The 24,388-nt window shown below is 57.0% G+C and overlaps 1 protein-coding gene across 1 annotated transcript; it reads left to right on the forward strand.

Annotated features, from left to right (window-relative positions):
* Positions 1 to 18,491: 18,491 nt before the first annotated feature.
* FGF19 (fibroblast growth factor 19) lies at positions 18,492 to 22,164 on the forward strand. The gene is made up of 3 exons (XM_036323955.1): positions 18,492 to 18,732; positions 19,135 to 19,238; positions 21,850 to 22,164. The coding sequence occupies exons 1-3, from the start codon at positions 18,492 to 18,494 to the stop codon at positions 22,162 to 22,164; spliced, it is 660 nt and encodes a 219-aa protein (XP_036179848.1).
* Positions 22,165 to 24,388: the final 2,224 nt, after the last annotated feature.

Raw genomic sequence — 24,388 nt, forward strand, 5'->3', positions numbered from 1 at the left:
CAGCCAGGAATTCCATTCACCTGCACCCCGGACCCTGGCGATCAGGCAGGCAGAGGCAGTTAGGGGCGCGATCAGGCCAGCAGGGGAAGGCAGTTAGGGACGATCAGGCAGGCAGGCAGAGGGGTTAGGGGTGATCAGGCAGGCAGGCAGAGGCAGTTAGGGGCAATCAGGCAGGCAGGCAGAGGGGTTAGGGGTGATCAGGCAGGCAGGCAGAGGCAGTTAGGGGCAATCAGGCAGGCAGGCAGAGGGGTTGGGGTGATCAGACAGGCAGGCAGAGAGGTTAGGGGCGATCAGACAGGCAGGCAGAGGGGTTAGGGGCGATCAGGCAGGCAGGCAGAGAGGTTAGGGGCGATCAGGCAGGCAGGCAGAGAGGTTAGGGGCAATCAGGCAGGCAGGCAGAGGCAGTTAGGGGCGATCAGGCAGGCAGGCAGAGGGGTTGGGGCGATCAGGCAGGCAGGCAGAGAGGTTAGGGGCGATCAGGCAGGCAGGCAGGCAGAGAGGTTAGGGGCGATCAGGCAGGCAGGCAGGTGAGCGGTTAGGAGCCAGCGGTCCCAGATTGAGAGATGGATGTCCCCGATTGGAAAGGGTACAGTCTGGGCTGAGGGACACCCCCCAACCCGTGCACAAATTTTGTGTACTGGGCCACTAGTAAATAAATAAAATGTCCACAGCAAACTTTTGTCACCAGAAAACATTTTGGAGATGGAAAAGAAAGAAAGCAGCAAGATTTCTCTAAAGCCTCGCCAGCCCATCACGGAATAGGGAGGGAGGTGTGGGGAGTCAGCACAAGCCAGCCCTCCTCCCAGGCCCTGTGGGCAATAAGTGAGGATGGGGTGGTCAGGGAAGCCCCTCCCCAGTCCTACTGACCCTATGCATCTCCCAGCCACTGTCCCTTCCTGCCCAGGACAGCCAGAGGCCAAGGAGGGATTTAGAAGAAGCAGGGAGGGGAAGGTATTCCAGGGCCAGGGAAGCCGAATGACTTTCCTCTGTGGACCAGTGGTATAGCATCCATTCATTCACTCATCCATCCATTCATTCGTTCACTCATGCCTCTGTTGGGCCTAACATTGCTGAGTGCCTGCTCAGGCCCCATGTGCGGGTCTGGGAAGCCCAGGAGGCTGGTTGAGGGAGGGAGGATGCAGGAAGGGAAGGGGAGGATGGGAGGCCCGCTTCAGTCCTTTGCACCAGCCCCCATTCCCTCCAAATGCCGGGCAGTGTTCTGACCTCCTTGGAGGCAGTGGAGCTCAGGTCTGCCTGCCTGGACTGAGAGGGGATGGTGGCTGCATCCCCTCAGAGGGAGCCCTGGGCGTTCACCCAGGGAGAGGCTGAGTCTCCTCCAAACCAGCCACATTCTGCTCCCCAAACAACTTGGAGAACACCCCAAGCCCATTGGTGCCCTTGCAGTGGACTTGACTTTAATTTGGTTAAATCGACAAGTGATGAAGCCCTACTGTGTGCCAGGCCCAGGTCTTGGTGCTGTGGCTTCACATAAAAGTCATACACGGGCCCTGCTAGGAGTTCCCGGTCTGATGGTGTTTTTTGGGAAAGCCTTCTAAGAAACCAGATACAACCCTGGCTGGTGTGTCTAAATGGTTAGAGCAGGTTCAATTCCCGGTCAAGGGTATGAATGTGGGTTTCAGGTTCAATCCCTGGCCTAGTCGACATGTGCAGGAGGCAGCCAATCAATGTGTCTCTCTTACATCAGTGTTTCTCTCTCTCTCAGCCTTCTCTCTCTCTCTCTCTCTCTCTCTCTCTCTCTCTCTCTCTCTCTCTCTCTCAAACCAATCAATACATTAAATTTTTTTCTTTTAAAGAAACCAGATACAAGTAATATGCATAAAATGTACATTATTCTCCAACCCCAAACCTCCTTTGGTGCCCAACAAAACAAGTTCCACACACCCCGGTGGAATGGAGCCCTGTTGTGTTCACCAGCTCCCTGTCCCACCTGCCCCCCTCACTCACCACCCTCCAGCCACACTGCCCTTTCAGGCTGGTTCTCCAATGCTCCAACCTCTTCTACCCCAGGGCCTTTGCACTTGCTGTTCCCATCACCTGGCACATAGTAGATGCTTTATAAGCATTTGTTGAATTCATGAGTGATTAGAAAAATGGGGGTTGCTGATCCCCCAATTACTGTCTGGACTCCTGCAGTGGGGACCTTATCAGGTGGCTCTCTGGGCTTGACTGTGGGTTGTTGTTTTTTTTAACTGTTGTGAGAACCCGCAGTAATCGCTGGGCTCAGTACTAATCCTGAATTAATGAGGCAACACTGGTTCTTTGGTGTTAATATTCTCTGAAGTTCCACTCGGAGAAAAACAAAAAGAAAGACACCCCCCCACCCCCACCCTCCCACCCACCAAAGCAAGGCACCAGTGGGCATCCCAAAGTTTGGGGTGAATCAAAACCAAAGAAAAAAGCAGAGCCTGGCCCCGAAGTTTGGCCGGGCCGCCTTTGAGGGCCAGCTGTGCCTGGCGCGTTTGTAGTGTGGTGCGCAGCCTGCCAGATGTTCCCAGGAGGACCGCCACTTCAAACACTCCACTCAGCCCATTACCTGCGCAGCCTTTGTGTATTTCAAAGGAGAAGCCAGTTGAACTTTCCCTGTAATCATTAGGGCCCAACGTGCCTTTCATGGACCATTAGGGAACACTGCAAGGAGGCTCCCCGATCATTACCAGGTTTTGATGGCCTCAGAGCCCACCTGGAGAGGCCGCCGGCAGCCACCTGGAGTGTGAGCTTACAGCACCCTCTCCGGGGAAGGCCAGGCCCCCACCTAGCTGCAGCGTGGACGGGCAGCGCAGAGGTTCCCCGGGTCTTGTGCATGGGCGTGGGGTCCCGCTCCCGGGGCAAGAAGCCTGACTCTTCCACCTGCTGGCTGGACACCGGGGGTAGGTCCCTGAGCCAGGCCGTCTCACCACTGTAGGTTCAACTAATACTAGAACCAAGCTTGCAGGTTTGCTGGGAAGTGCCGGCATTTATGATAACAATACAGCAAACAAATATGTAGATGGTTGAATAGCATCCCCTCCCCCACACCCCCAAATGCATGTCCTAGATTGGGATGAACCTGAACTCCAGTGGCAGTGTCCTTACAAGAGACAGAGAGAAGACACAGAGGTAAGTCCATGTGCAGATGGAGGCTGGAGGGATGTGGCCACAGCCTGGCAGCTCCTGGAGCCCCAGGAGATGGAAGAGGCAGGAAGGACCCGCCCCAGAGCCCTTGGAGGGAGCATGGCCCCACGACACTGATTTCAGGCTCTGCCCTCCAGTACACCCCTGGTTTTTAAGCCTCCAAGTTTGCAGTAGTTTGACAGGGCGGCCCTGGGGAACAAATAAAAACTGCAAGTTATTGTTATTGAGGTTGTTTTCACACTAAGAAATTCTCTGTGCGACTGTATGTCTCACCAGACACCCAAGCCTGCATCGGCAATGGCCTCTGTGGATGGGCAGTGAGGAAGGAGGGGTGGAGCCTAAGGGACAGAGATTTCCGAGTTGACAGGTCTGGGTTTGCAGTGTAGCTCCGTGCCTCTGCCCGGCTGTGGGCCTTTGACAAGTCACTACTCCTCTCTGAACCGCAGTCTCTTCATCTGTGAAATGGGGACCATTATATTCACCTCCGGGGCCTCCGTGATGATGACACTATATCAGGATGTAAAGCATTCTGCACGTAGTAGGTGTTCAGTCAATAGAAAGCTTGTCTATTAGTTACTTATGCTGCAGGGCAAACTACCCCAAGGCTTTCTACCGCTCACAGTGCACAGGAGATCTGCGTCGGAATGTGAGAGAAGCTGAGCTGTTTCTGGCTCCAGGCCTCACAGGAAGTGGGAGCCAAGCCATCGGCGGGGGCTGCGGTCTCATCTGGAGACTCGGCTGTGGCTGGAGCCTGTGCCTCCGAGGTGGTTTGCTCACCTGGCTGTCGGCTGTGAACCTTTCCTTGGGACTATTTGGGTGGCCTCACAACATGGCGCCCACTTCCCCCAGAGCTCGTGGTCCGAGAGAGAACAAGGCGGGAGCAGCCATGCCTTGAGAGTCATACACTGTTGCTCCTGCCACATTCTGCTGGCCACTCAGGTTAATGTGCTGCGATGTGGAAGGAGACAACACAAGGGCACAGATCTCAGAAAATGGGGTCATTGGGGACCGTCTCGGAGGCTGGCTACCATGGTGCCCAAGAAGACCAAGATGTTCTTGGGGGTCACTGGACACTAACAGAGGCTTTACTCTGCAGAATTGCCTTTGAGTCCAGCCTCCTGACACTGGGCTGTAATTTTGTCTAACTCTCCTCCATATCTCGTCTTCTGCATAGGGCCATGCAAGGCCAGCATTTCCTCCCCTTTGCCTAGCTAGGGTCATGGAGCTCATTATTGCAGGACTACTGGCCCAGGGCCCTAGTCAGCAGGCATCCGGGAGGCCTTACCCCTTCTCATGGGAGCTCGGCCTAAAGATTGGAGCTGCACCAGACTCAGGGCCCCAAGATCTGAGACATCCTGGGGCACCGGGCAGGCCTGAAGGCCCGACAGCAGCGCCACTGGAGTGTCTGTGTGGGTGCATGGTATGCACACGTGCATGCAGTCAACGTGTGCGCAGGTGCCAGTGTGCACGTGAGATTGATACATAGGCAACCAGAACTCGAGTTCCATGTGACCCAGGCCTGGCCAACCACGGTGTCCCATTCCCCTGGCCACATGATTGGTTTAGAGATGACACGTGACCCGAGTTTGTCCAATCAGGGGGAACCCCGGGACTTGGAATTGTTTGTCACATAGTGAGAGACCACTGGAATGTCAGCCAGCCCGTGCACACCCCAAAAGTTTGGTCAAGAAATCAAAGAAGCTGTGATTTTGTCCTGCCCTGGACACCCTCCCCCTCCCACTGTTCAACTACACCAGCCTGATCCCTGTGAGCGCTGCCCCTGGACGCTGCGCCTGGGTGCGTGAGGTTCACCTCCAAGGAGGGAGACCTGAGAGGGCCCCCAGCATGTGCCCCAGCCCAGGAGTCCCCAAACAGAGGCCTCTCCTCCCCAGACATTCCAACGGGAGGAAAAGGAAGTGGCTCCAGGGAAACCCCTGGAAAAGGCCCGGGAAAGCAGCAGAACCCTGGGCGGCGAGAAGGGAGAATTTCTCCTGCAAAAGGTCACCGTCTTGTGCATTCCGGCTCTGCGCTTGCAGCCGCCAGGGAATCTATGAAAGTGCTCATTCTTCTTCCCGGCCCCACCCGAGCAGTCCCGGCCGCAGTGGAGGGTGGACTCCGGGCCCGGGGAGAGGCCCAGCTTTCCTTTCTCTTGCTTTTCCCGATGGGCTTTGATGTTTGTTCAGAGTTCAGTGGGCACCAAGGCCAGGGTGTCACTCTCCGGAGAACGTCTCAGAGGATCCACTGGTCCCCTGCCCCGGAGCCTGGAGGGGGTGGGGACCCATGGGCAGGGCCCGGACACCCCCTGTCCTCCACTGAAGTCAGGGCTCCTCCCAGCGCTCAGATGACCTGCCTGGGCGGTGGCCCTGCTTCTGACACTTCTGGTCAACCTCCCATTCCCCCCCACCACACACACACACACACACACACACACACTCACACTTCACAGCCTCTTCTCACACTCTGCTCCCCATTCCCTTTGGAGCTGAGAAGATGGGGAGATGCTTGGGCTGTCAGATCCGGCCAGCGAGCCATAAGCCCGAGTCCCTGGACGACGCCGAGGCTGACATCGCCGGGCACACACCTGGCACACATTCTCATGGTCTCGTGGTGGAGTCAGGGGTACCCAGACCCTGCTCCAAGACCATTCCCTCTCAGGTGACCTGGCCAGGTCCTCTCACTTCTCCGAGCCTCCTCTGTTTCCTTATCTGTGAAGTGGGCACAAATTACTGCTGCTAAGAAGATTCAGAAGACACACCCGGGCTCCAATTAGCAGGCATCTCACCCAGAGAGCCACAGAGGCCACCAGTCCCTCTCAGCCCTCCCCTCTCCCGCCCCCCCCCCCCCCCCCCTCCTGTCACAGGTGTCTGACACTCCAGCCTTCATTTACCCTAGAAAGTTTACTGCTGCCTGCAGGGGCTCAGGCCTGCCCTAACGGACACGGCCTGGGGGGTGGGGGTGGGGGTGGGAGGCCTGCCCTTTGAAGAGGGTCTTTATGGTAATTGATGGTAATGGTGAGTGGCCTTGGGGGGGGGCAGGGAGGAAGCCCCCCAGGGGATAACTGAATTAGCCTAGAAAACAAATGACTTTCAGCCAAAACACATTCAAGCACAGAGCAAAGGATAAGACCTCGGGGGTCAGTAGGGCTGAAGGGTCCACCCTGTCCCCAAGTGCTTGGGACACAGGCTGATCACAGGCAGTGTTGGGGGCGGGGGGGGGGGCCGTTGGGGGGGTGGACCCTGGGCCAAGTCCCAGCGGTGTTTTCCTGGCCGTGCTGTGGTTCAAGTGTCGACTGAGGGGTCCTCTCTATGGATAGGGATGGGCTGAGGGTGTTCCTCTCTGTGTGGATGTAGATGTTTCCAGAACACTCAGGCCCAGCCCTGGGCTGGGCTCTGACCCCTGGATGGTGACAGGAAAGCAATGAACCTCAATGGTTGTGTCACAAATAGGGCAACTAACTCACCCTGGTCTTAGCGGTGGAAGTCCTCTGTCCTGGGGACCCCTCTGCCCCCCGATAGTTGGTCACCCGAGACAAAGTCACACACTTAGAGTGGCAGAGCTGGGGCAGGTCTCCTCCCTCTAAAACCAAGCCTACCTCTCCCCTGCTTTCATTCACTCACTCACTCACTCAGGAGGCACCAGTGCACACACTGTGTGCACAGCCCGGTGCCAGGTGAGGGCAGATGGGTCAGCACCACGGGGCTCCTGCCCCCGGGACCCCGATGTGTGCAGGAGGGTCCGCGTGGCCCCAGCTGAGCCCATGACCAGCTCTGACGCAGCACTTCGGCTCTGCTTCATCTGTCTCTCCGGCTCATCTTCTGCTTCTCTGACTCTCAAATGGTCCCTTAATTGGCCATTTGGCCCCTAAATTAGGGGCGATTAGGATCAACCCCCAAGCAGCATTTCGGATGGCAGCCAGGGGTCTGAAGCCTCTCGTTGGGTCCCAGGGTCCTTCGAGTTGGTCACATTAAGGTCAGCCCTCTGGCCTGGCACGGGTGCCTGGGCAACCTCTGACCTTTGGCTCTTAAACAGGCCCCTGGCGGTCAGACCTGAGACCCCGGTACTGACAGCGGGGTCGTCAGGGTGTGCGATGCAACATGCAGGGGGCCCGCAGGAGCCTGCAGCTTCCAGAACTTCCCACGTGGCCAGCAGCCTGTTGGGTACCGTTTCCCATCTATGCATGTTCCCCCACCATGGCCACGGCGCCCTCTGCCACAGGCGTGAGGCTCGGCTGGCAGGAGCCGCCTCTCCCCAGCTACTTAGACCTGGACACGTTTGCCAACCCCTCCACGCCTCAGTCTCCTTGTCTGAAAAACGAGGGCAGCCCCAGTGCCCCCAGTTCTGTCGTGTTCTCTCTCCAGGTGGGAGAGTTCTCTCCCCACCCCTAGGCCGGCGACACAGTGGCTGGAGAGGCCGCGTGGCTCAGGGAGCTGCCAGCCGCCATCGCTCTCACAGTGCTGTGTGAGGTCGCAGGCCCCGCTGAGGATCTGATGAAAGTGAGGAGCGCGCACACGCGAGTGAACAATCGAGCACTAGGCCGGCAGGTCTGCCTCGTAGAGCCAGGCGGGTGGCGCCCAGAACAAGGGGTGCTGTTGAAGCCCCCCACCACGGAGCAGGGCCAGAGGTGCCTTTGTTTCCATTGCTGCTGGCTGTGGTGGAGGAGGAGGCCTTGGGTTCCAAGCCCTGCTCAGCCACAGCGTGGATACAGCCTTGGGGGAGCCAGGCTGGCTCTCTGGGCCTCAGTTTCCCCCTCAGAACACGAGCTGGCAAGGTTCCCTCTACGCCTGAGCCAGCAGGATGGCCAGCACGCAGTGCACCCAGGTGTCGGACAGCGCCCCGTGTTTCTGTCCACTCAACAGGCTGGCAGGGCAGGTGTCAGCAGTGCCTGCTCCGTTACCTCTGCAACAACAACAACAAAATGCTCCTGCTGGCTCCCCACACCTGGGAGGGCAGGTGCTTGATGTGGGCTCTGATGTGTGAATCTAACCCCCTTTGCTGCGGCCTCAGGAGCTGGCTCGAGCACCCAGGAAGGGCCCACCCTGGCGGTTCCGGGCCACAGCTCTCAGTCCTGCAGCACCTCAGGGCCCTCCCAGAGCCAAGCGGGAGCAGCCATCCCTGTGGAATGCTACACCTCTGAGAGTTGCAGCCCCCAGTGAACTGGCCACCATTGTTCCCGGCCTCCCAGCTGCCTCTCACCTGGGGCAATTTATGGGGTCACGAACCATCTCAACCATCTCGAGGGTGCAATTCCCTGCCCTAGTACCAATTGGCCCCAAAGTGCTTTACAACCTGCTTATAGCACCAAGGATGGGAGCAGGCCCCCCAGGGACCGCTGAAGCCCTGGTGGCCCACCATTTGGCACCCAGGTGGGGGCAGGCAGGGACGCCCAGGTCCTGCCACCTGGAGCCCCAGCCAGCGGGCCACAGGCCACACCGGCTCCTTCCTCCTGCCTAGAGTTTTGTTCAGGCTCCTCAGGGGTGGAAAGCGGGTAATAAAAACTGCTTTTCAAAACTGTTGTGAGCATTCAATTAGATGACAGATGTCGAGTGCTCTGTGAATGGTTATGATTTTATTAACATGAAAGTGGAAATTACACAGGATCTCACCTTCCAGAGACCAGCCTGCTGCTGGGTGGAGTCTCCCCGGGAGTGCGGGCCTCCTCCCTCTGTGGAAAAGAGCGCAGTCTCACCAATGATTTTACAGCAAAGACCCGCGGGCCCCACAGCCCGGCAGCAGACAGACCTCCGGCCCGGGACCCGCCGCCTCTCCCAGCGGAACCACCGTTCTGACTTGCTCTGCCTGCCTGTGGCTCCTGAAGAATGCCGCTAAGCCTCTCTCTGCGTCTCGCCTTTTCTCCCTTCCTTACGGTCGTGGAATTTGTTCGGTCGATGTGTGAACCTCCTGGTCACCCACTTTTCTCTGCTGTCTAATATTCCACGGTGTGAATGTGCTCCGGCTCCTTCGGTCATGTCCTGGCCGAAGGACACTGCCCGTTCCGGTGTGGGGCTACCGGACATAGCTGCTCAGAACAGACCCGTCACGAGGGGATGTCTGCTCCGCAGTGGAAATGGGAGTCTTGGCCTCACCCACTGCTTCTTCAACTCTCTCCATGGCAGGACGGAGAGCCGGGCTGGGGACACACAAGGCTGTTTACCCCCAGGTCCTTGGGGACGCTGGGCTAGCCTGGAGCTCAGCCAAGCTTCCCTGTCTCTTTCCTCATCATTCCCGCCCCCCCTCCCCGCACTCCCCCCCCCACACACACACACACTTCATTCCTGCCACCAGTATTTTCTGAGCCTCTACGGTGTGTCCACTGAGCACGGTGCCATGTGCTGGAGAAACAGGGGTGTTCAGGGGGGCAAGGTCCCTGCCCCATGAGTCGTGTGCAGGGGAAGCACACAGAGTAAGTGAACACACAGATAAAGGCCTCGCTTCCGCTGTGCTGGGACCAGACGGCTCTTCTGGTCCCCTCCCCTCCCCACCCCGGGATTGAGCCCTGCTCCCTAGACAGGACCCTTCCCGCACTTCCTTAGGGTCAGAGGACCTGCCCTCTGGGATGGGGCGCCTCCTGTCTGGCCGCCCACCCGCCCGAGGCTGCCTGAGCCACTTTGTCGTGGCCAAGGGGGCTTTTTCACTCTTCAAATGCTTGGGCAGCTCCCATGGTGCCTTCTCCCAGGGGCTCCATGCAATTCTCAGAGACCCGTCAGCCCTGGCGGGTCCAGCCGCAGCGCTTTGATTCACAGGACAGATGTTTGTCAGCTCACACTCGGAGGGGCCAGGGGAGGAGGGCGGCATTGAATAAGAATCAGGGTGTCAGCGTCCAAAAGGTGGCATTTCTCCGCTCTAATTCCTTGACGCCCAATATGGCTCAGAGTTGGGCTGTTAATGGGCAGGGAACAAATTGGGGGCTGCCACCTGCGGTTCTTCCAAGGGGAGGGAGGGGGCCCGCCTTCACAGTTCAGGGGCCGCGGGAAAGCGTGCATGCGTGCTCCTGGCCTGACATTGACCTGCTGGCAATGCTCCCTGGCCGCTGAGCCTCAGTTTCCTGGTTTGGGAAACAAGGCCGCTGGGGGCAGTAGATGCAATGGTGCGTGCACATGCCCTGCTCGTTTCTAGGCCTGGCACCCAGCCACCCAGCAGGGCCACTGCCCGGCTGGCGGTGCCCTCCCTGAGGGGTTCACCCTCGATGCTGGTGCTTCGGGGAGGGGGCCTGGGAGAGGGCCTGGGAGACCCTGGGCCTCAGAGGCTTTGTGGATCAGTTTCTGGTCTGTGAGTCGGAGGCCCAGCACAAGACTACTGTGCACGGCTCCACAGATCCTGGGTGATGCAGCACGGCAGCCTGTCTAGGTAACGGGGGCTTACCCAAGGGTGGGTGGGAGGGCACAGATGCCAGAAGGGGCAGGTGCTGTGCGCTGGACAAAGGGGACCTGGGCAGTTGAAGAGAAGGGGAGAGAAGGAGGAGTGAGAGGAGGTAAAGGGGCCTGGAGCGCCCTCTACCTCTTCTGCTGAGGGCCGGCTGATGTCCCTGTGCCTCAGTCTCCCCATCTGTAGAATGGAGCTGTGTACTCATAGATCCAGCACAGTCTGGGTCCTATAGACGGTGAGGAAATGGTCTAGAGCAGTTCTGGATGGGGCTTCAGAGAGAGGTCCCTCCTTGTCACAGGCTAACCTCAGTGAGAGGTCTTGGTCGGGGTTAATGGGACCCACACCCCAGAGGTGCCCAGACCCTGTTGGCCTGGCTCACCCAGGGGCCCCGGGAGCCTCCAGCCATTGCTGGAGCCCCTCGGTTCTCACACCACCCTCTGCAGCCAACCTCTCCCATTTCCTAGACGGAAAACCTGGATCAAGTGCTTGGAAGGCACCTCCAGCCCCCTTGCTCTGAGGCAGGGGTGGTGAGAAACCCTAACCGGAACTGAGCTGGGTTCACGTCCAGTTGATTAGCTTTGCGACTCTGGGCAAGGCAGTTCCTGAGCCTCACTTTCCCCATCTTTAAAACGGGCTGTGAAGATTAAATGTGTAGCAGAGAGTGCTTACACACGCACTGCTTGGCTCGGAAGAGGGCTTGTAAGTGTCAGCCCTCCCCCTTCCATCATCGTCACCACCGCGGTCCCGCCCGGCACAGCGCCGGGCACACATCAAGCACTCAGCCACCCCCCCCCCCCCCCGTGTCGCCCAGCCTGCCTCCGGGTCTCCGGCCCTCCTAGGGCAGAAAGAGGGGGTGCACTGTGGAACGGTGGTTGTTTAGAGAGAAGGAAAGGCGCTCTGTGTATCAAGTTGGAAGGACAGTCAGCTGTGGCTGTGACTTCCCACGGCAGGGCAGGTTTCTGGTGGGGACGAGGTGGGCGATCACAGGCCAGGGGCTCCAGAACCTTCCAATTTCAATATTTTAATTCTACAGCTTTTAGCAAAGTCACTGTTAGCGCCATTCATGTTTTCTCATTGAGCTATTTTTTGTTTTTCTTGACGAGGCCACACGGGCCGGTCAAAATAGTTCCCATCAGAACACACTGCTGTTTTGATGACGGAGATCAGTCGGAAAAGAGAATTCACTTTACAGCCAGGTTGGCGGCACCTGTGATCACACGCGACTGGCCCAAAGAAGTCTGAGGAAGTCCAGCAGCCCGTAGAATAGGCGGAAACAGGGTAGTTTTCCTGAATTCAGCAGAAAAGTGCACATCCTGTCCCCGGCCAGCATGTAGACCGGACCCACCTGGGGAAGAGACCATGGGGGCCAGAGATTCCTGCTCTGAGAGTGGACAGGTGAGAGAGTGGACAGGTGAGAGAGTGGACAGGAGAGAGAGTGGACAGGCGAGAGAGTGGACAGATGAGAGAGTGGACAGGTGAGAGTGGACAGGTGAGAGAGTGGACAGGTGTGAGAGTGGACAGGTGAGAGTGGACAGGTGAGAGAGTGGACAGGGGAGAGAGTGGACAGGCGAGAGAGTGGACAGGTGAGAGAGTGGACAGGTGAGAGTGGACAGGTGAGAGAGTGGACAGGTGTGAGAGTGGACAGGTGTGAGAGTGGACAGGTGAGAGTGGACAGGTGAGAGAGTGGACAGGTGAGAGAGTGGACAGGTGAGAGAGTGGACAGGTGTGAGAATGGACAGGCGAGAGAGTGGACAGATGAGAGAGTGGACAGGTGAGAGTGGACAGGTGAGAGAGTGGACAGGTGTGAGAGTGGACAGGCGAGAGAGTGGACAGATGAGAGAGTGGACAGGTGAGAGTGGACAGGTGAGAGAGTGGACAGGCGAGAGAGTGGACAGGTGAGAGTGGACAGGTAAGAGAGTGAACAGGTGTGAGAGTGGACAGGCGAGAGAGTGGACAGGCGAGAGAGTGGACAGGTGAGAGAGTGGACAGGAGAGAGAGTGGACAGGTGAGAGAGTGGACAGGAGAGAGAGTGGACAGGTGAGAGAGTGGACAGGCGAGAGAGTGGACAGGTGTGAGAGTGGACAGGCGAGAGAGTGGACAGGTGTGAGAGTGGACAGGTGTGAGAGTGGACAGGCGAGAGAGTGGACAGGCGAGAGAGTGGACAGGTAAGAGAGTGGATAGGTGTGAGAGTGGACAGGCGAGAGAGTGGACAGGCGAGAGTGGACAGGCGAGAGAGTGGACAGGCGAGAGTGGACAGGCGAGAGAGTGGATAGGTGTGAGAGTGGACAGGTGAGGCGTCTCCCCGGGAATCTTCCGGGTGTGATGTGGGAGGGGACACTCCTAAGTGCCCTGCACTAGGGGGCGGACTGCCTACCCTGGAACCCCACTCAAATCTGCTGGTGTCAAATGTGCCTTCGGAGAGCATTTCGTGCCATGGAAAATGTGTACAGCTATGTGGGGAGGGCAGTATAATTTAAATGTCTTTATTTTTTTAAGATATATAAATACTTTTTTAAAACCTGAGAAAGAAATCTACCTAAACAGAAACTGGCCATAATGTGGCCATGATATTCCAGGTTTTACCATTGTTTTTGTTCTGCTTCTCTGGGTTTTTCCAATTTTCTACCCTTGAAACAGTACCACTGTTGCAATGACAATGCCCAAAATCAACTTTATTGAGGTGTGATTGGAAATACAATTCACCCTGATGTTAACGGTACCCCTCAATGAGTTTGGACAAATGTCAGGGCCTGTTTACTCATCACCCCAAACAAAATACGGAGCATCCCCCTGTCCCCAGAGAGCGCCCTTTGGGCCTTTCAAGATTCCCAACCCCATCCCCAGCCTCAGCCACCACCCATCAGCTTTCTGTCACCATACATTAGAGGTGTCTTTCTCTAGACCTGCCATACATCTTAAAAAAATAAAAATAAGGCAGTGCACTCAGAGGTCCCGGATCTGTCTCTTGCTTCAACAGTGTTTGGACAGAGCAGAGCCAGGGACACCCCTCCTTCCAGCCTCAGACCACTCTCCAGTCTCATGCAGTCACCACCTTCAGAACCACCTCTGGGACCAGCCAACACACCATTTTGTTTTTTTTCTACCGTAATTCCTATTGCCGAACAACCAGGAGCTCCCAAATCCGTCCCAATTATTCCACCGAGGTGGAGGCTGCGGTCAACCGCCTAGCCGACCTGCATCTGCGCGCCTCCTACACCCACCTCTCTCTGGGCTACTATTTCGACCGCAAGGATGTGGCTCTGGAGGGCGTGGGCCACTCCTGCCACGAGATGGCGGAGAAGAAGCGCGAGGGCGCTGAGCAAATCTTAAAGTTGCAAACCAAGTGTGGCGGCTGCATTCTCTTCCAGGACGTGCAGAAACCTTCCCAGGATGAGTGGGCAAAACTCAGGACACCACGGAAGCCGCCCTGGCCTTGGAGGAGAACCTGAACCAGGCCCTTTTGGAGCTGCATGCCCTGGGTTCTACCCGTGCAGACCCTCATCTCTGCGACTTCCTGGAGAACCACTTCCTGGGTGAGGAGGTGAAACTGATCAAGAAGATGGGCGACACCTGACTCACATCAGCAGGCTGGCCGGCCCCGGGCTGGGCTGGATGAGTATCTCTTGGAAAGGCTCCCCCTCGAGCACAACCAGGAGCCTTTGGAGCCCAGAGGCCTTTGAGGGGCCCCTCTGCATCCCCTGGTGTCTCTGGCTTTTACCTGAGCCTCTTCCCGAAACTACTAGCCATTCTTTTAACCACCCTAGAGCCCTCTCCCATGCATTGGACCAAATGAAACAATAAAACTTTATACAGCAAAAAAAATAAAAGTGTGGCAAAGACGGCCTTTAAATGAATAGCAATAGTTACTCCTCTGCTATACATCTCAGTATGCCAGGTGGGCCCTCTATACTTGATCTCTTACCCTGGCCGGTGTGGCTCTCAACCTTGGATAAATGCGGGGCCTGAGGAGGATGTCAAGGTCTGCACGGGGACACACTGAGTGTCGTCCTGTGCACTGAAAGGTTGCTGGTTGGTCAGGGCGCATGCCCAGGTCATGAGCTCAATCCCTGGTAGGGGGTGTACAGGAGGCAGCCGATCCATGTTCCCTCTCACATCAATGTTTCTCTCTCTCCCTCTCCCTTCCTCTCTCTTTCTAAAAAACAATTTTTTAAAAAAAGAGAAAGGAGATGTGACCTGTTTAAGACAAAGTTTGGCCTTTCCATTGATAACCTTTTCTAATTCTCACGTTAACCCTGAGAATTAGCTACCTTTTTTTGCTGTTTTACAAATAAGGAAATGGAGGCTCAGAGGAATTGTCCCTTTCCCACTCTGCCACAGCCCCTATGGGTGTCCCCTCCCCCGAGACTCCACAGCCCTTGCTGTCCCAGTTCGCTATGGCAGTTCCCCTTTTTCTGATGAAGATTTTCACCGGCACCCAGAGGCTCCTGCAGTTACAAAGCACTTCTCAACCATGGGTGGGGCAGGGGGCTGGGGAAGGGTGTGGGGAAGTGCTTAAGAAGGCGCGTTTGACACTGTGATGCAAATGTCTAACCATAAAGTGAAAAGAAAAGCAATTATTTCCCTAATGCCAAGACTGGAAATGAAGCTGAACAACGTTTTCTTCACCGCGGGGACGGGGGTTAGAAACAATGACAGCCTCATTTGCCACCATCCCTAGGAGCAACCCCGACAAGGTTGGTTGAAGGAGGGCGGCCCCAAGTAAAGGGTTCAGGGCCATTAGAAAGAGCCCAGCGAACATCAAATCCAGAACAAAGCCACCAAGCCCAGCCCAGCCCTTCTGGCAACCTGCGCCTGAGAGCTGGGGCCGTGCCTGGTCTGAACGGGGCAGCTGGGATGACCAGGACCCGGCTGGCCTCGCCCACTCCACTCGGTGAATGAAATCTCACCAGGTGAGTCAGCTGGCTCAGCCACCAGGACCAAATCAAGTGCAGCCTGGAAAGAGAAAAACCAGCCCAACCCAGCACCCTGGGGGCTGCAGGGGGCTGTGTGCTTTGAGAGGCTTGGGAAACTGGCCCTCACCTTCAACTTGGCAGCTCTCACCTGGACAGCCTGAGCCGCAGCGCCCCCTGCTGGCTAGCCCTGCCTTGTCTCTGCCCTTCTTGACTTCAACCACATGGATCAGGGGCACCAGCAAGCCCGCCCAGGCTCCCCCGTGCAGTCCACAGGGCTGCAAACCCTTGCTGGTGCCTCGGCCTCCATTTCCTCTACGTAGCACGGATTGAGCCTCTAAACCAGCGGTTCTCAACCTGTGGGTTGCGACTGCTTTGGTGGGCCCGGAGTAGTAATGAGAATCATGGCTCCTCTGACATCAACTCAGTGCCTTATGTCATTCCATCCCCACCAACGTTCTGAGAAGTACTTGGTATTATTGTTCTGAACATTATAAACCAGCGGTTCTCAACCTGTGGGTCGCGACCCCTTTGGCGGTCGAACGACCCTTTCACAGGGGTCGCCTAAGACCATCCTGCATATCAGATATTTACACGACGATTCATCACAGTAGCAACATCACAGTGATGAAGTAGCCACGAAAATAATTTTATGGTCGGGTCACCACATGAGGAACTGTATTTAAAGGGCCAGAAGGTTGAGAGCCACTGCAACTCTGAGCACTGCTGTGACTGTGAGATGCCGGGCACTCCAGACAGAGCTTCCGGGGACAGCCATCACCCTCCGTGAACCACACTCCGGCACCTCATGTCCGCTCTCCCATATGACCACAGCACAAGGCTGAACGCAGGCACGAGGAGGCCACGGGCCCAGCAGGTCCATGACCTGCCCAGGGGGTGGGTCTGTGCGGCACAGGGCCTGACCCCAGAGCCCACGGGAGCCCACAAGGCCTCCCCCAGATGCCGCATGGCCTGGATTTACAAGCGCATCCGCCTGAGTTCAAATAACAGGTCCACCACTTAAGGTGGTGTGCATCCTGGGGCCACTCCCCCACTTCTCTAAGGCTCCCATCTGTTCAATGGGGGGGGGGGGGGGGGGGGAGACAAGGTGTCATGGGGGGGACTTGTGGAGGGTTAAGCCCGTAAACACCCATAAAGTGCTTGTAACAGAGTAGGAGGCTGCCTCCTCTGCCGTCCTCCTGAGCTCCCAGATCAGGCCTGGGGGGGCGGGGGCACTCTTTTCCCTCCACCGCGGGGGAGGGGCCGCAGGTGGGGGTGGAGCCAGAGGCTGGCGTCCCCCACCTCCCCCAGCCCCACAGGGGCATGTCCCCGGTGCAGACCTTGACATCCTCCCCAGGCCCCGCGTTTATCCAAGATCTTTAAAAACGAAAGCTGCAGGGGAGGGTAATTAACTTTAATAGGAGCCGCCTTCGATTTAAAGCCACAGGGGGGAAGTAATTAGATTTAACAGAAGCCGAGGCTTTCTGAACCGAGACACCCGGCGTGGGGGTCCCCGCTCCAGAACGCCTTGGAGATGATGTCTTCTTTTGTAAAGACTTTGCTGGTGACACTTTCGGCGTGCTCCGTCATTAACGCCAGTCACCGGCTGGGGTGTGAACGTGGCCTTCGCTCATTGAAATTCATTAGGCCTGGCACTGGGTTCCTTTCCGGAGTCCCCGCCGTTTGCCCTCCCCTCGCCTTGGCGCCGAGCGAGTGTAGCTCTTCCCCCAAACCAGCCTCCAGCGCCCCACACCCAGGAGTTGGGGGTGGAGAAGGGCTGGAGGAAAAATGAGAAAGAATCCGTGTTGAGCCACAGCCCCCCGGGGAGGACCCCTCTTTGCGCCAGGGCATGCCATTCCCTGGAGGTTGTCTGCATTCTCAGAGCATCCTGAGAGAGGGCCTCTGGTTTGCATGAGCCACTTCACTGGGCGGCCCCGATTTCCCCACGTGGTGCCGGCCCCACCCCGGCAGCGTGCGCGTGGCTCCGCTGCCCCTCCGCACCGGTAAGGGGCTCCCCGACCTCTCCATCCGCGCTGCGCTCAGGGACCCAAGGACGGCACCAACGACAGAAACAGAGGGGCCCCCTTTCTCCCAGCGCCCCGGCCTGAGCTGTAAGTCAGTTTCTAAATCTGAGCTTGCAAGCCCACCGAGCCCAGGCCCCTGCACAACGACCGCGAGCGCGGCAGGCAGAGCCGAAACCCGGGCTGACGCGCCATCTAGCGGCGCCCGCGCGACGCCCTATTGTTCTCCGGGGGCGGGGTTCGAGCCCGGCCCCGCCCCCCCCGTCGGGGTACAATTTATGGTCATCAAGTAAAGGGGCCCGGGGTGGAGGAGGGGCAGGATCTCGAGAACACAGGCTGGGAGAATGTGAGAGGGTCCGCGCTGCAGGAGAAATGCCACCGCACGGCTTTCCTTCGGGGTGGGAGGGTCGGCACCGTCGCGGGAGGGAGCGAATGGGGCTTTTAAGGGGGGAGGGCCCTAAAGCCGAGGCAACGTTTCTCCGGATAGGGGGTGAGGGATGCAAAGCTCAGTGTCCCCCCTCCCCCAATCTCTAGTCCCGGCGTCCCTGCCCCCGCCCCAGCTAGCGCCCCCGACGAGCGCATTCTCTGGGGAGCCGCAGCCGGAGGCGGGGCCCCCTCAAACTCGCCCAGTCAAGAGCGACCTGGCTGCCCACCCCGCCACCGAGCCGCGGGGAGGAGCTCCTCTGAGCACTGAATTGGGGCCTCCTCCGCTCCCAGATCCGGCGACCTGGGCGGGATCACTGGGTAGGGCCCGGGGAGGGGGCTGGAACTGGAGGCGTGGTGTGAATGGGTGTGTTGGGGGGCGGGGGCCTGATGCAATCCTGATAAGAAATGCTCGGGTGTCAGGGGCACCCACCCGCCGAGAGGGTAAGACGCGCTATATAAGGCCGCTAGCCTGGAGCCGCTGCGCCCTCGGAACAGCGCCCGCAGAGTGCACGGCTGGCTGAAGTGCCCCGCGGACACCCTGCCTCCTCACGCACAGCCCCGCAGGGCGTCCCAGCTGCGGCCCAGACTCCCGCACCCCCCAGCTGCCAGGAACTGCGCCCCGGAGCCTGAGAGAAGTGCCATGCAAAGCGCGTGGAGCCGACGCGTTATGGCCCGAGCCCTGGTCTTGGCCAGCCTCTGGCTGGCCTCAGCCGGGGGGCCCCTAGGTCTTTCGGACGCTGGGCCGCACGTGCACTACGGCTGGGGGGAGTCCATCCGCCTGCGCCACCTGTACACCTCCGGCCCCCACGGCCCATCCAGCTGCTTCCTGCGCATCCGCGTTGACGGCGCAGTGGACTGCGCGCGGGGCCAGAGCGCGCACAGTGAGTGCCCGCCGGGTCCCCCTCCTGCCCAGGGTCCCCTCCTTCCTTCGCCTCCTTCTACTCCCGCGGGCTCCCCACTCCCGGCAACACCAGGTTTTAGCACATCTTCGTTCTGTACCCTCCCTGGGTCCCCCGACAGCGTGAGGACTGGGGGAGGGGGCACGGCTCCGTGGACCTACCACACCCATGGGTTACTCTCCCCTGACCCGCCCCCCTTTGGCTCCTACAGACCCTTCACTCGTGGGAATCCCAGGACTTGGCACCTCGGCGTCCCACTCCCTCCCTGGGCCCCCAACAGCGTTAGGAGATGGGGGAGATGGGGGCAGGGTACGGGCACCAACCACGTCCACATATCGTGGGTCCCGCGGCCCCCGCTGCAGCTCTTTGCTTCTCTCGTATCAGGTTTGGTGGAGATCAGGGCAGTCGCCTTGCGGAAAGTGGCCATCAAGGGCGTGCACAGCGCCCTGTACCTCTGCATGGAAGGCGACGGCAGGATGCTAGGGCTGGTAGGTGTCGCCAACAGGCGGGAGGCCCTGGGGCCCGGGCCTGCAGGGCGGGGGAGGGGCGCTGGATCGGATCCAGGGTTCGCCGGCTTCCTCCCGCTCGCGGGGCTCGGAGCTCCGAGGGGAAGGCTGGCTGCCAGGGCCGGATTAAGTTAACGTCCGACGTCTTTCTGCGGAAGTTTAGGGCCCCGGCCAGTGGCCCAGTGGCGGGAGAATGGGTCAAAGCCGCCTTTAGCTTACAGTTGAGCCAGAGGCCGGCCCAGTCTGATGGAGGGAACCCATTACTTGGCTGTCTGATGTGAAACAGGAAAACCCACCTCGGGCCTTTTCAGGCTGGGCTTGCTTTTGGGTGGTCCTCCAATCGGCTCCCCTCCCCGCAGTATTTAAAAAAGAAAGAAGAAGAAAGAGGGTGTAGCCACAATTCGGATCTTTTTCAAGAGGTCACTCCTCAAACAACTCAGGGGAAAAGTGGCTTTCAGGATTGGAGGTATTTTTAAATTAATTTTTATCTACAAGAAAAACTTTCTGCAGGCCCATCAGAATAATATTCCATGCGTCCTCTCCCTGGTGTCCATCCTGGTGTCCAGCTCACCTGTGCAGCAGATGCCTTTAGGGGTGGGATGGCCCAGCTACCCACCAAGTCTGGGGGCAGGAAGTGCCCAGAACAAAGACTGAGAGTTCAAAGGGAGCCCCCCTCCCCCCCCGGCCCGGAGGGGTCTGTGTGTGGGCCAGGGGCTCCACTGGAAGCTCAGGGGTGGATACTGCGCCTCAGGGAGGGCCTCTCCGCCCTCCCACCCCCAACCCAGCCCCACCCCCGCAGCACTAATCTTTTCAGTTCCCCAAAATTGTGCTGTGGCTTTGAGGGTTCATTCCATTTATCCGGGGCTCTGTGTCGGGGTTTATGGCCGAGTCCTGAGTGAAAGGACACGAATGGAGGCCAAGAGAGGAGATGAGCGCCTGCTGAAAGCTGACACCCAAAGCCGCTCAAACCCTTAGTTGCAACTGCAGTTATCGAGTTATTGTGCCAATTACTTATGGTGGGGGGGGGGGGTGCGGGACAAAGAATGGCAGGAGGGCCTGCTGGAGCTGATGGGTCTAACCTACCATTCTCCTAATCCAAAAGGGGGTCAGGGGTTGGGGTCCACCTAAAATCCAGCCTCTTGATCCCATGGGCATAGTTTAGCAAAAAATGAGGATTGGGGGGAAAAAAAGATATTCCACATTCTCCTAGAAACTTGGAATCTTTTCATTTGTCTGGAAAAGAGAATGAGACGCTAACTTCTCCGGAAGTAAAATAGTCCATCACTTGGTTTTACTTCCCTTGTTTATGTATCTATTTGTATTTACCCCTCCTGCTGTCTGGTGGCTTTATCCCCGTGCCCGAGCTGCGAGCTTCGGGCCTTATCAGGGCCTTATCAACACAGCGATCACCCACCTGCAGTTCAACGACCTTTGTAGGCTTGGGCAGGAATGAGACTGCGTGCCTCCTGGGGTTGTTTACTGCCCAGCCCTCCTGGCTCCCAGCCGTGGGCAGTCCTCTGGGTCCCCAAGGGGTAATGACACTGGTTGGAGTTGGAGACCGAACTTGCCCGCTGACACCTCCTCAATCAACTATGAATGGTCTGGGACCTGGCCCTGGTTTTCTTCCTCCCCCGCACATTTCCGGCCACCCCTACCCCCCTGCTGGGTGCAGGCGCTTTCCTAGGCCTGGGGGGGAGGGGGGGAGGGGGGGGGTGTCTTTATCTTGAGGATCCTGGCAGGCTGCCTGGATGGAACTGGAGCGGGCTGATGGTTCTCACAGGGGCACCAGGCTAAAAGGCCTGAGGACCTACCTCTCAGTGATTTGGGTCTAAATGGGGACTAGTCTTTAATCTGGGTCCCAGGTCAGATTATGTGTGATTCTTCATTAAAAGACTGAGTAACAGTTCAGCAGTGTTTCCCAAAGTGCCAGTGGACTGCGAGGGAGTTTTTAATGCCAATACTTAGATATATTTACTGTAAAGAGGTATCATGCCTCTGATGTTATGGATGTTATTGCTCAGAACAAGACTAAGTTTAAAAAGTGACATTGCGTGGACAATGTAAGGGATCAATGCAAAGTATAGACAGATGTTGAGTAGTCGTGAAATCTACCCGAAGTGTGTGCGTGTTTGCAGGTCGTCAATTATCAAGGTATAAAAAGTGTAGATGTAAATCTATAGAAAGTACCTCTACTTAGTATATACACTTAATGTATTTAACCTATACATAACATTATAAATGTTACGGTACAGCATAGGGAATATAGTCAGTAATATTGTAATTATGGTGCCAGGTGAATGCTCGGTCACTTTGTAAGTTATGTAAAAGATAAATCACTGTTGTACACCCGAGAACGAATATACTGTATGCCAACTGCAATGGAAAAATAAATAAAATAAAATGAAACGATAAAAATGCTACAAATGTATATTGAAATGCAATAAGCGTGAATGAATCTCTATGTAAAAATAGGCACTTGAAGTACCTTTGTAATTCATGTCCTACTTGATATCCTTTAACCACACGCTCACACAGGACCGTGGAGAGCGGGAAGGTGCCCCCCGGAGCTCACGGTTGTCTGTTTTCTCCGCAGCCTCAGTTCGCCCCCGAGGACTGTGCTTTTGAGGAGGAGATCCGCCCCGACGGCTACAACGTGTACCGGTCCCAGAAGCACCAGCTGCCCGTCTCGCTGAGCAGTGCCCGGCAGAGGCAGCTGTTCAAGGCCCGGGGCTTCCTGCCGCTGTCCCACTTCCTGCCCATGCTGCCCAGCAGCCCCGCGGAACCCGTGCGCCGAGAGCGCCCCTTGGAGCCGGACGCGTTCTCGTCGCCCCTGGAAACAGACAGCATGGACCCTTTTGGGATTGCCAACAACCTGAGGCTGGTGAAAAGTCCCAGCTTTCAGAAATAAGCGAGGCTCCCGCCTCCTCCCAGGCCAGGAGCCGCGGCCTGCGGTACCTGCAGAGTGGCCTTGGCCGTGCGCCTACAAGGACACCCTGGGCCCATGTTCTATTTAGCTCTAGGAAGAAACATGTAGAACTTGTACATAGACAGTTTGACATTGGCTGTGCCCGTTTCTAGGGGATAGACTTGTATGATCGTAAATTTGTAAGTCCTTCACGCACCCCCTCCCCCTCCCCCTCCCCCTCCCAGATGCTATCCCAGCTCCCTACCCTGAATTTGGTCATTGCTTTCCATGCAGTTCAGTTCTACTTGAATACCACCACTGACGGGGAAACTCATTATCTTTGGGGAAGTTCTGAAGCCAGGCTGAGGTTCTCTGCAGATTCCACCCGAACCTCCGGCAGGGACAGCCAGGAGAAAAGTGCCGGTGGTCAGCTCTGACTGGCAGTGGAAATGACTCACGAGAGAATTGGTCCAGGTCTCCACTGCAAGCCCCTCAGGACAGAACTGACTGGGTGCAGGCGCGGCCCAGCAGGCTTCCGGAGCAGGGGGACCCCGGGGCTCCCCTCCAGCAGGGGAGAACTTGAGAACTCCCCACACTGGCTGGTTCTGGATGGAGAACCTGCCAGACTACTTGGCGGTTCACCTGCTTCCCCTGGCCCTCTCCCGCACGCAGCCAGAGCACTTGCTCAGGTTCCCCCCTAAGACCGGCCATTTTGCCACCCGCTCTGCGGCACGGTCCCCTCCGCCCTTCCCTGCCACAGTGACGAGTTTCATCTGATTTGACCAGGAGGTGAGTGGGTTTCACAATGAGGGCCTTTGAGAGGGACCCTCCCCTCACCTCAGCTGTTTCCCCTCCTCCTCCCCATTCTCCCATCACGTTGGGGCTCCGGCTCCTACCTGAGCGCTGTGGATATTGACCGAAAAAAAAAGCAGGCGCCAAAAGCTGCTTCCGTTTCCTGGCCCTTTTGCCCCGGCACCGGCACCGAGTCACTCTGCGTGGGGACTGGGCAGCTTCCAACCTTAGGTGAACCCCACGGTTCATTTGAAGGCCCCAGATCTGGCCAGTAGCTTGTGAAAGCAGCAACGACGTTGAGTTTTCCCAGCACTTAGTTGCCAACGTGATATTTATGACTAATTTATTCTGTTGGATAGGCACATCTCTTTATTTTCCTACTGTATTTATACCCCCAAATTGTATTTATGTGTACACATGAATTTGGGGTTTGGTGTTTTGTTTTTTTTTTTACAGTAAACCGGAGTTTGTATCAAGCGGTGCGTTGTTACGGACCTGAGTGTTGGAGGAGGGAGGCGAAGGGGAGGAGATGGGCGTGCCCTGTTTTTGCTGCGTCCAGTACTCTGCACTGCCTTCTGCAAGCTTTCTTTTTCAATTGCAGTTGCTATTTGATATTTTATATCGGGCCCTGGCCAGTGTGGCTCAGTTGGTTGGACCGTGATCCTGTGCACCGAAGGATCACTGGTTCGATTCCCCCAGATACCTCAGGTTTCGGGTTCAATCCCTGGCTGGAGTTTGTACGGGAGGCAACTGACTGGTGTTTCTCACATCCATGTTTTTCTCCCCGTCTCTCTCTCTCCAGAGGCAATACAAACATATTGTTAAAAAGAAAACTTAAATGTTTTATATTGGTTTCAGGTGTAAGCATAGTTAGACATTGAATTTCTGAAATGATTCCCCTGACAAGTCTAGTGCCCACCTGGCACCGTACATAGCTATTACAATATGATTGACGGCATTTGCTGTGCTGTACTCTACAGCCCTGTGATTGATACAGAACTGGCAATTGGTACTTGTAAATCCCATCCCCTTTTCCACCCAGGCCGGCAGCAACCTCCCCTCCCCCCCCCCCCGCCCCCGCCCCATCTGGCAGCCATCAGTTTGCTCTTTGTATCTGTGATATGAGTAAGAGTCTGTTTCTGCCTTGCTTGTTCATTTATTGTGTTCTTTACATTCCACATATAAGTGAAACCATACGGTATCTGTCTTTGTCTGACTTATTTCACTCAGCACCCCATCTAGGTCCACCCTTGTTGTTGCAGAAGGCAAGATTTCACTGTTTGTATGGCTGAGTAATGTTCTGTTGTGTATATGTACCACCTCTTCCTTATCCGCTCATCCATCAATTAGATAACGCAAGCTGGGTTGCTTCCCATAAGCCTCGGATTGCTTGCACCACCACTCAAAGCTGAGAGGGGCGGGTTAACCAGCTGGT

Source organism: Myotis myotis, unplaced genomic scaffold (genome assembly GCF_014108235.1).
Source record: "Myotis myotis isolate mMyoMyo1 unplaced genomic scaffold, mMyoMyo1.p scaffold_m19_p_10, whole genome shotgun sequence".
NCBI lineage: Eukaryota > Metazoa > Chordata > Mammalia > Chiroptera > Vespertilionidae > Myotis > Myotis myotis.

Excerpts from the sequence above, each read along its gene's own strand:
- FGF19 (XM_036323955.1), top strand. The coding sequence starts at position 18,492 with ATGCAAAGCGCGTGGAGCCGACGCGTTATGGCCCGAGCCCTGGTCTTG. Across the intron at positions 18,733-19,134 it reads GCGGGGCCAGAGCGCGCACA|GTTTGGTGGAGATCAGGGCA; the intron begins GTGAGTGCCCGC and ends CTCTCGTATCAG. Across the intron at positions 19,239-21,849 it reads ACGGCAGGATGCTAGGGCTG|CCTCAGTTCGCCCCCGAGGA; the intron begins GTAGGTGTCGCC and ends TTTTCTCCGCAG.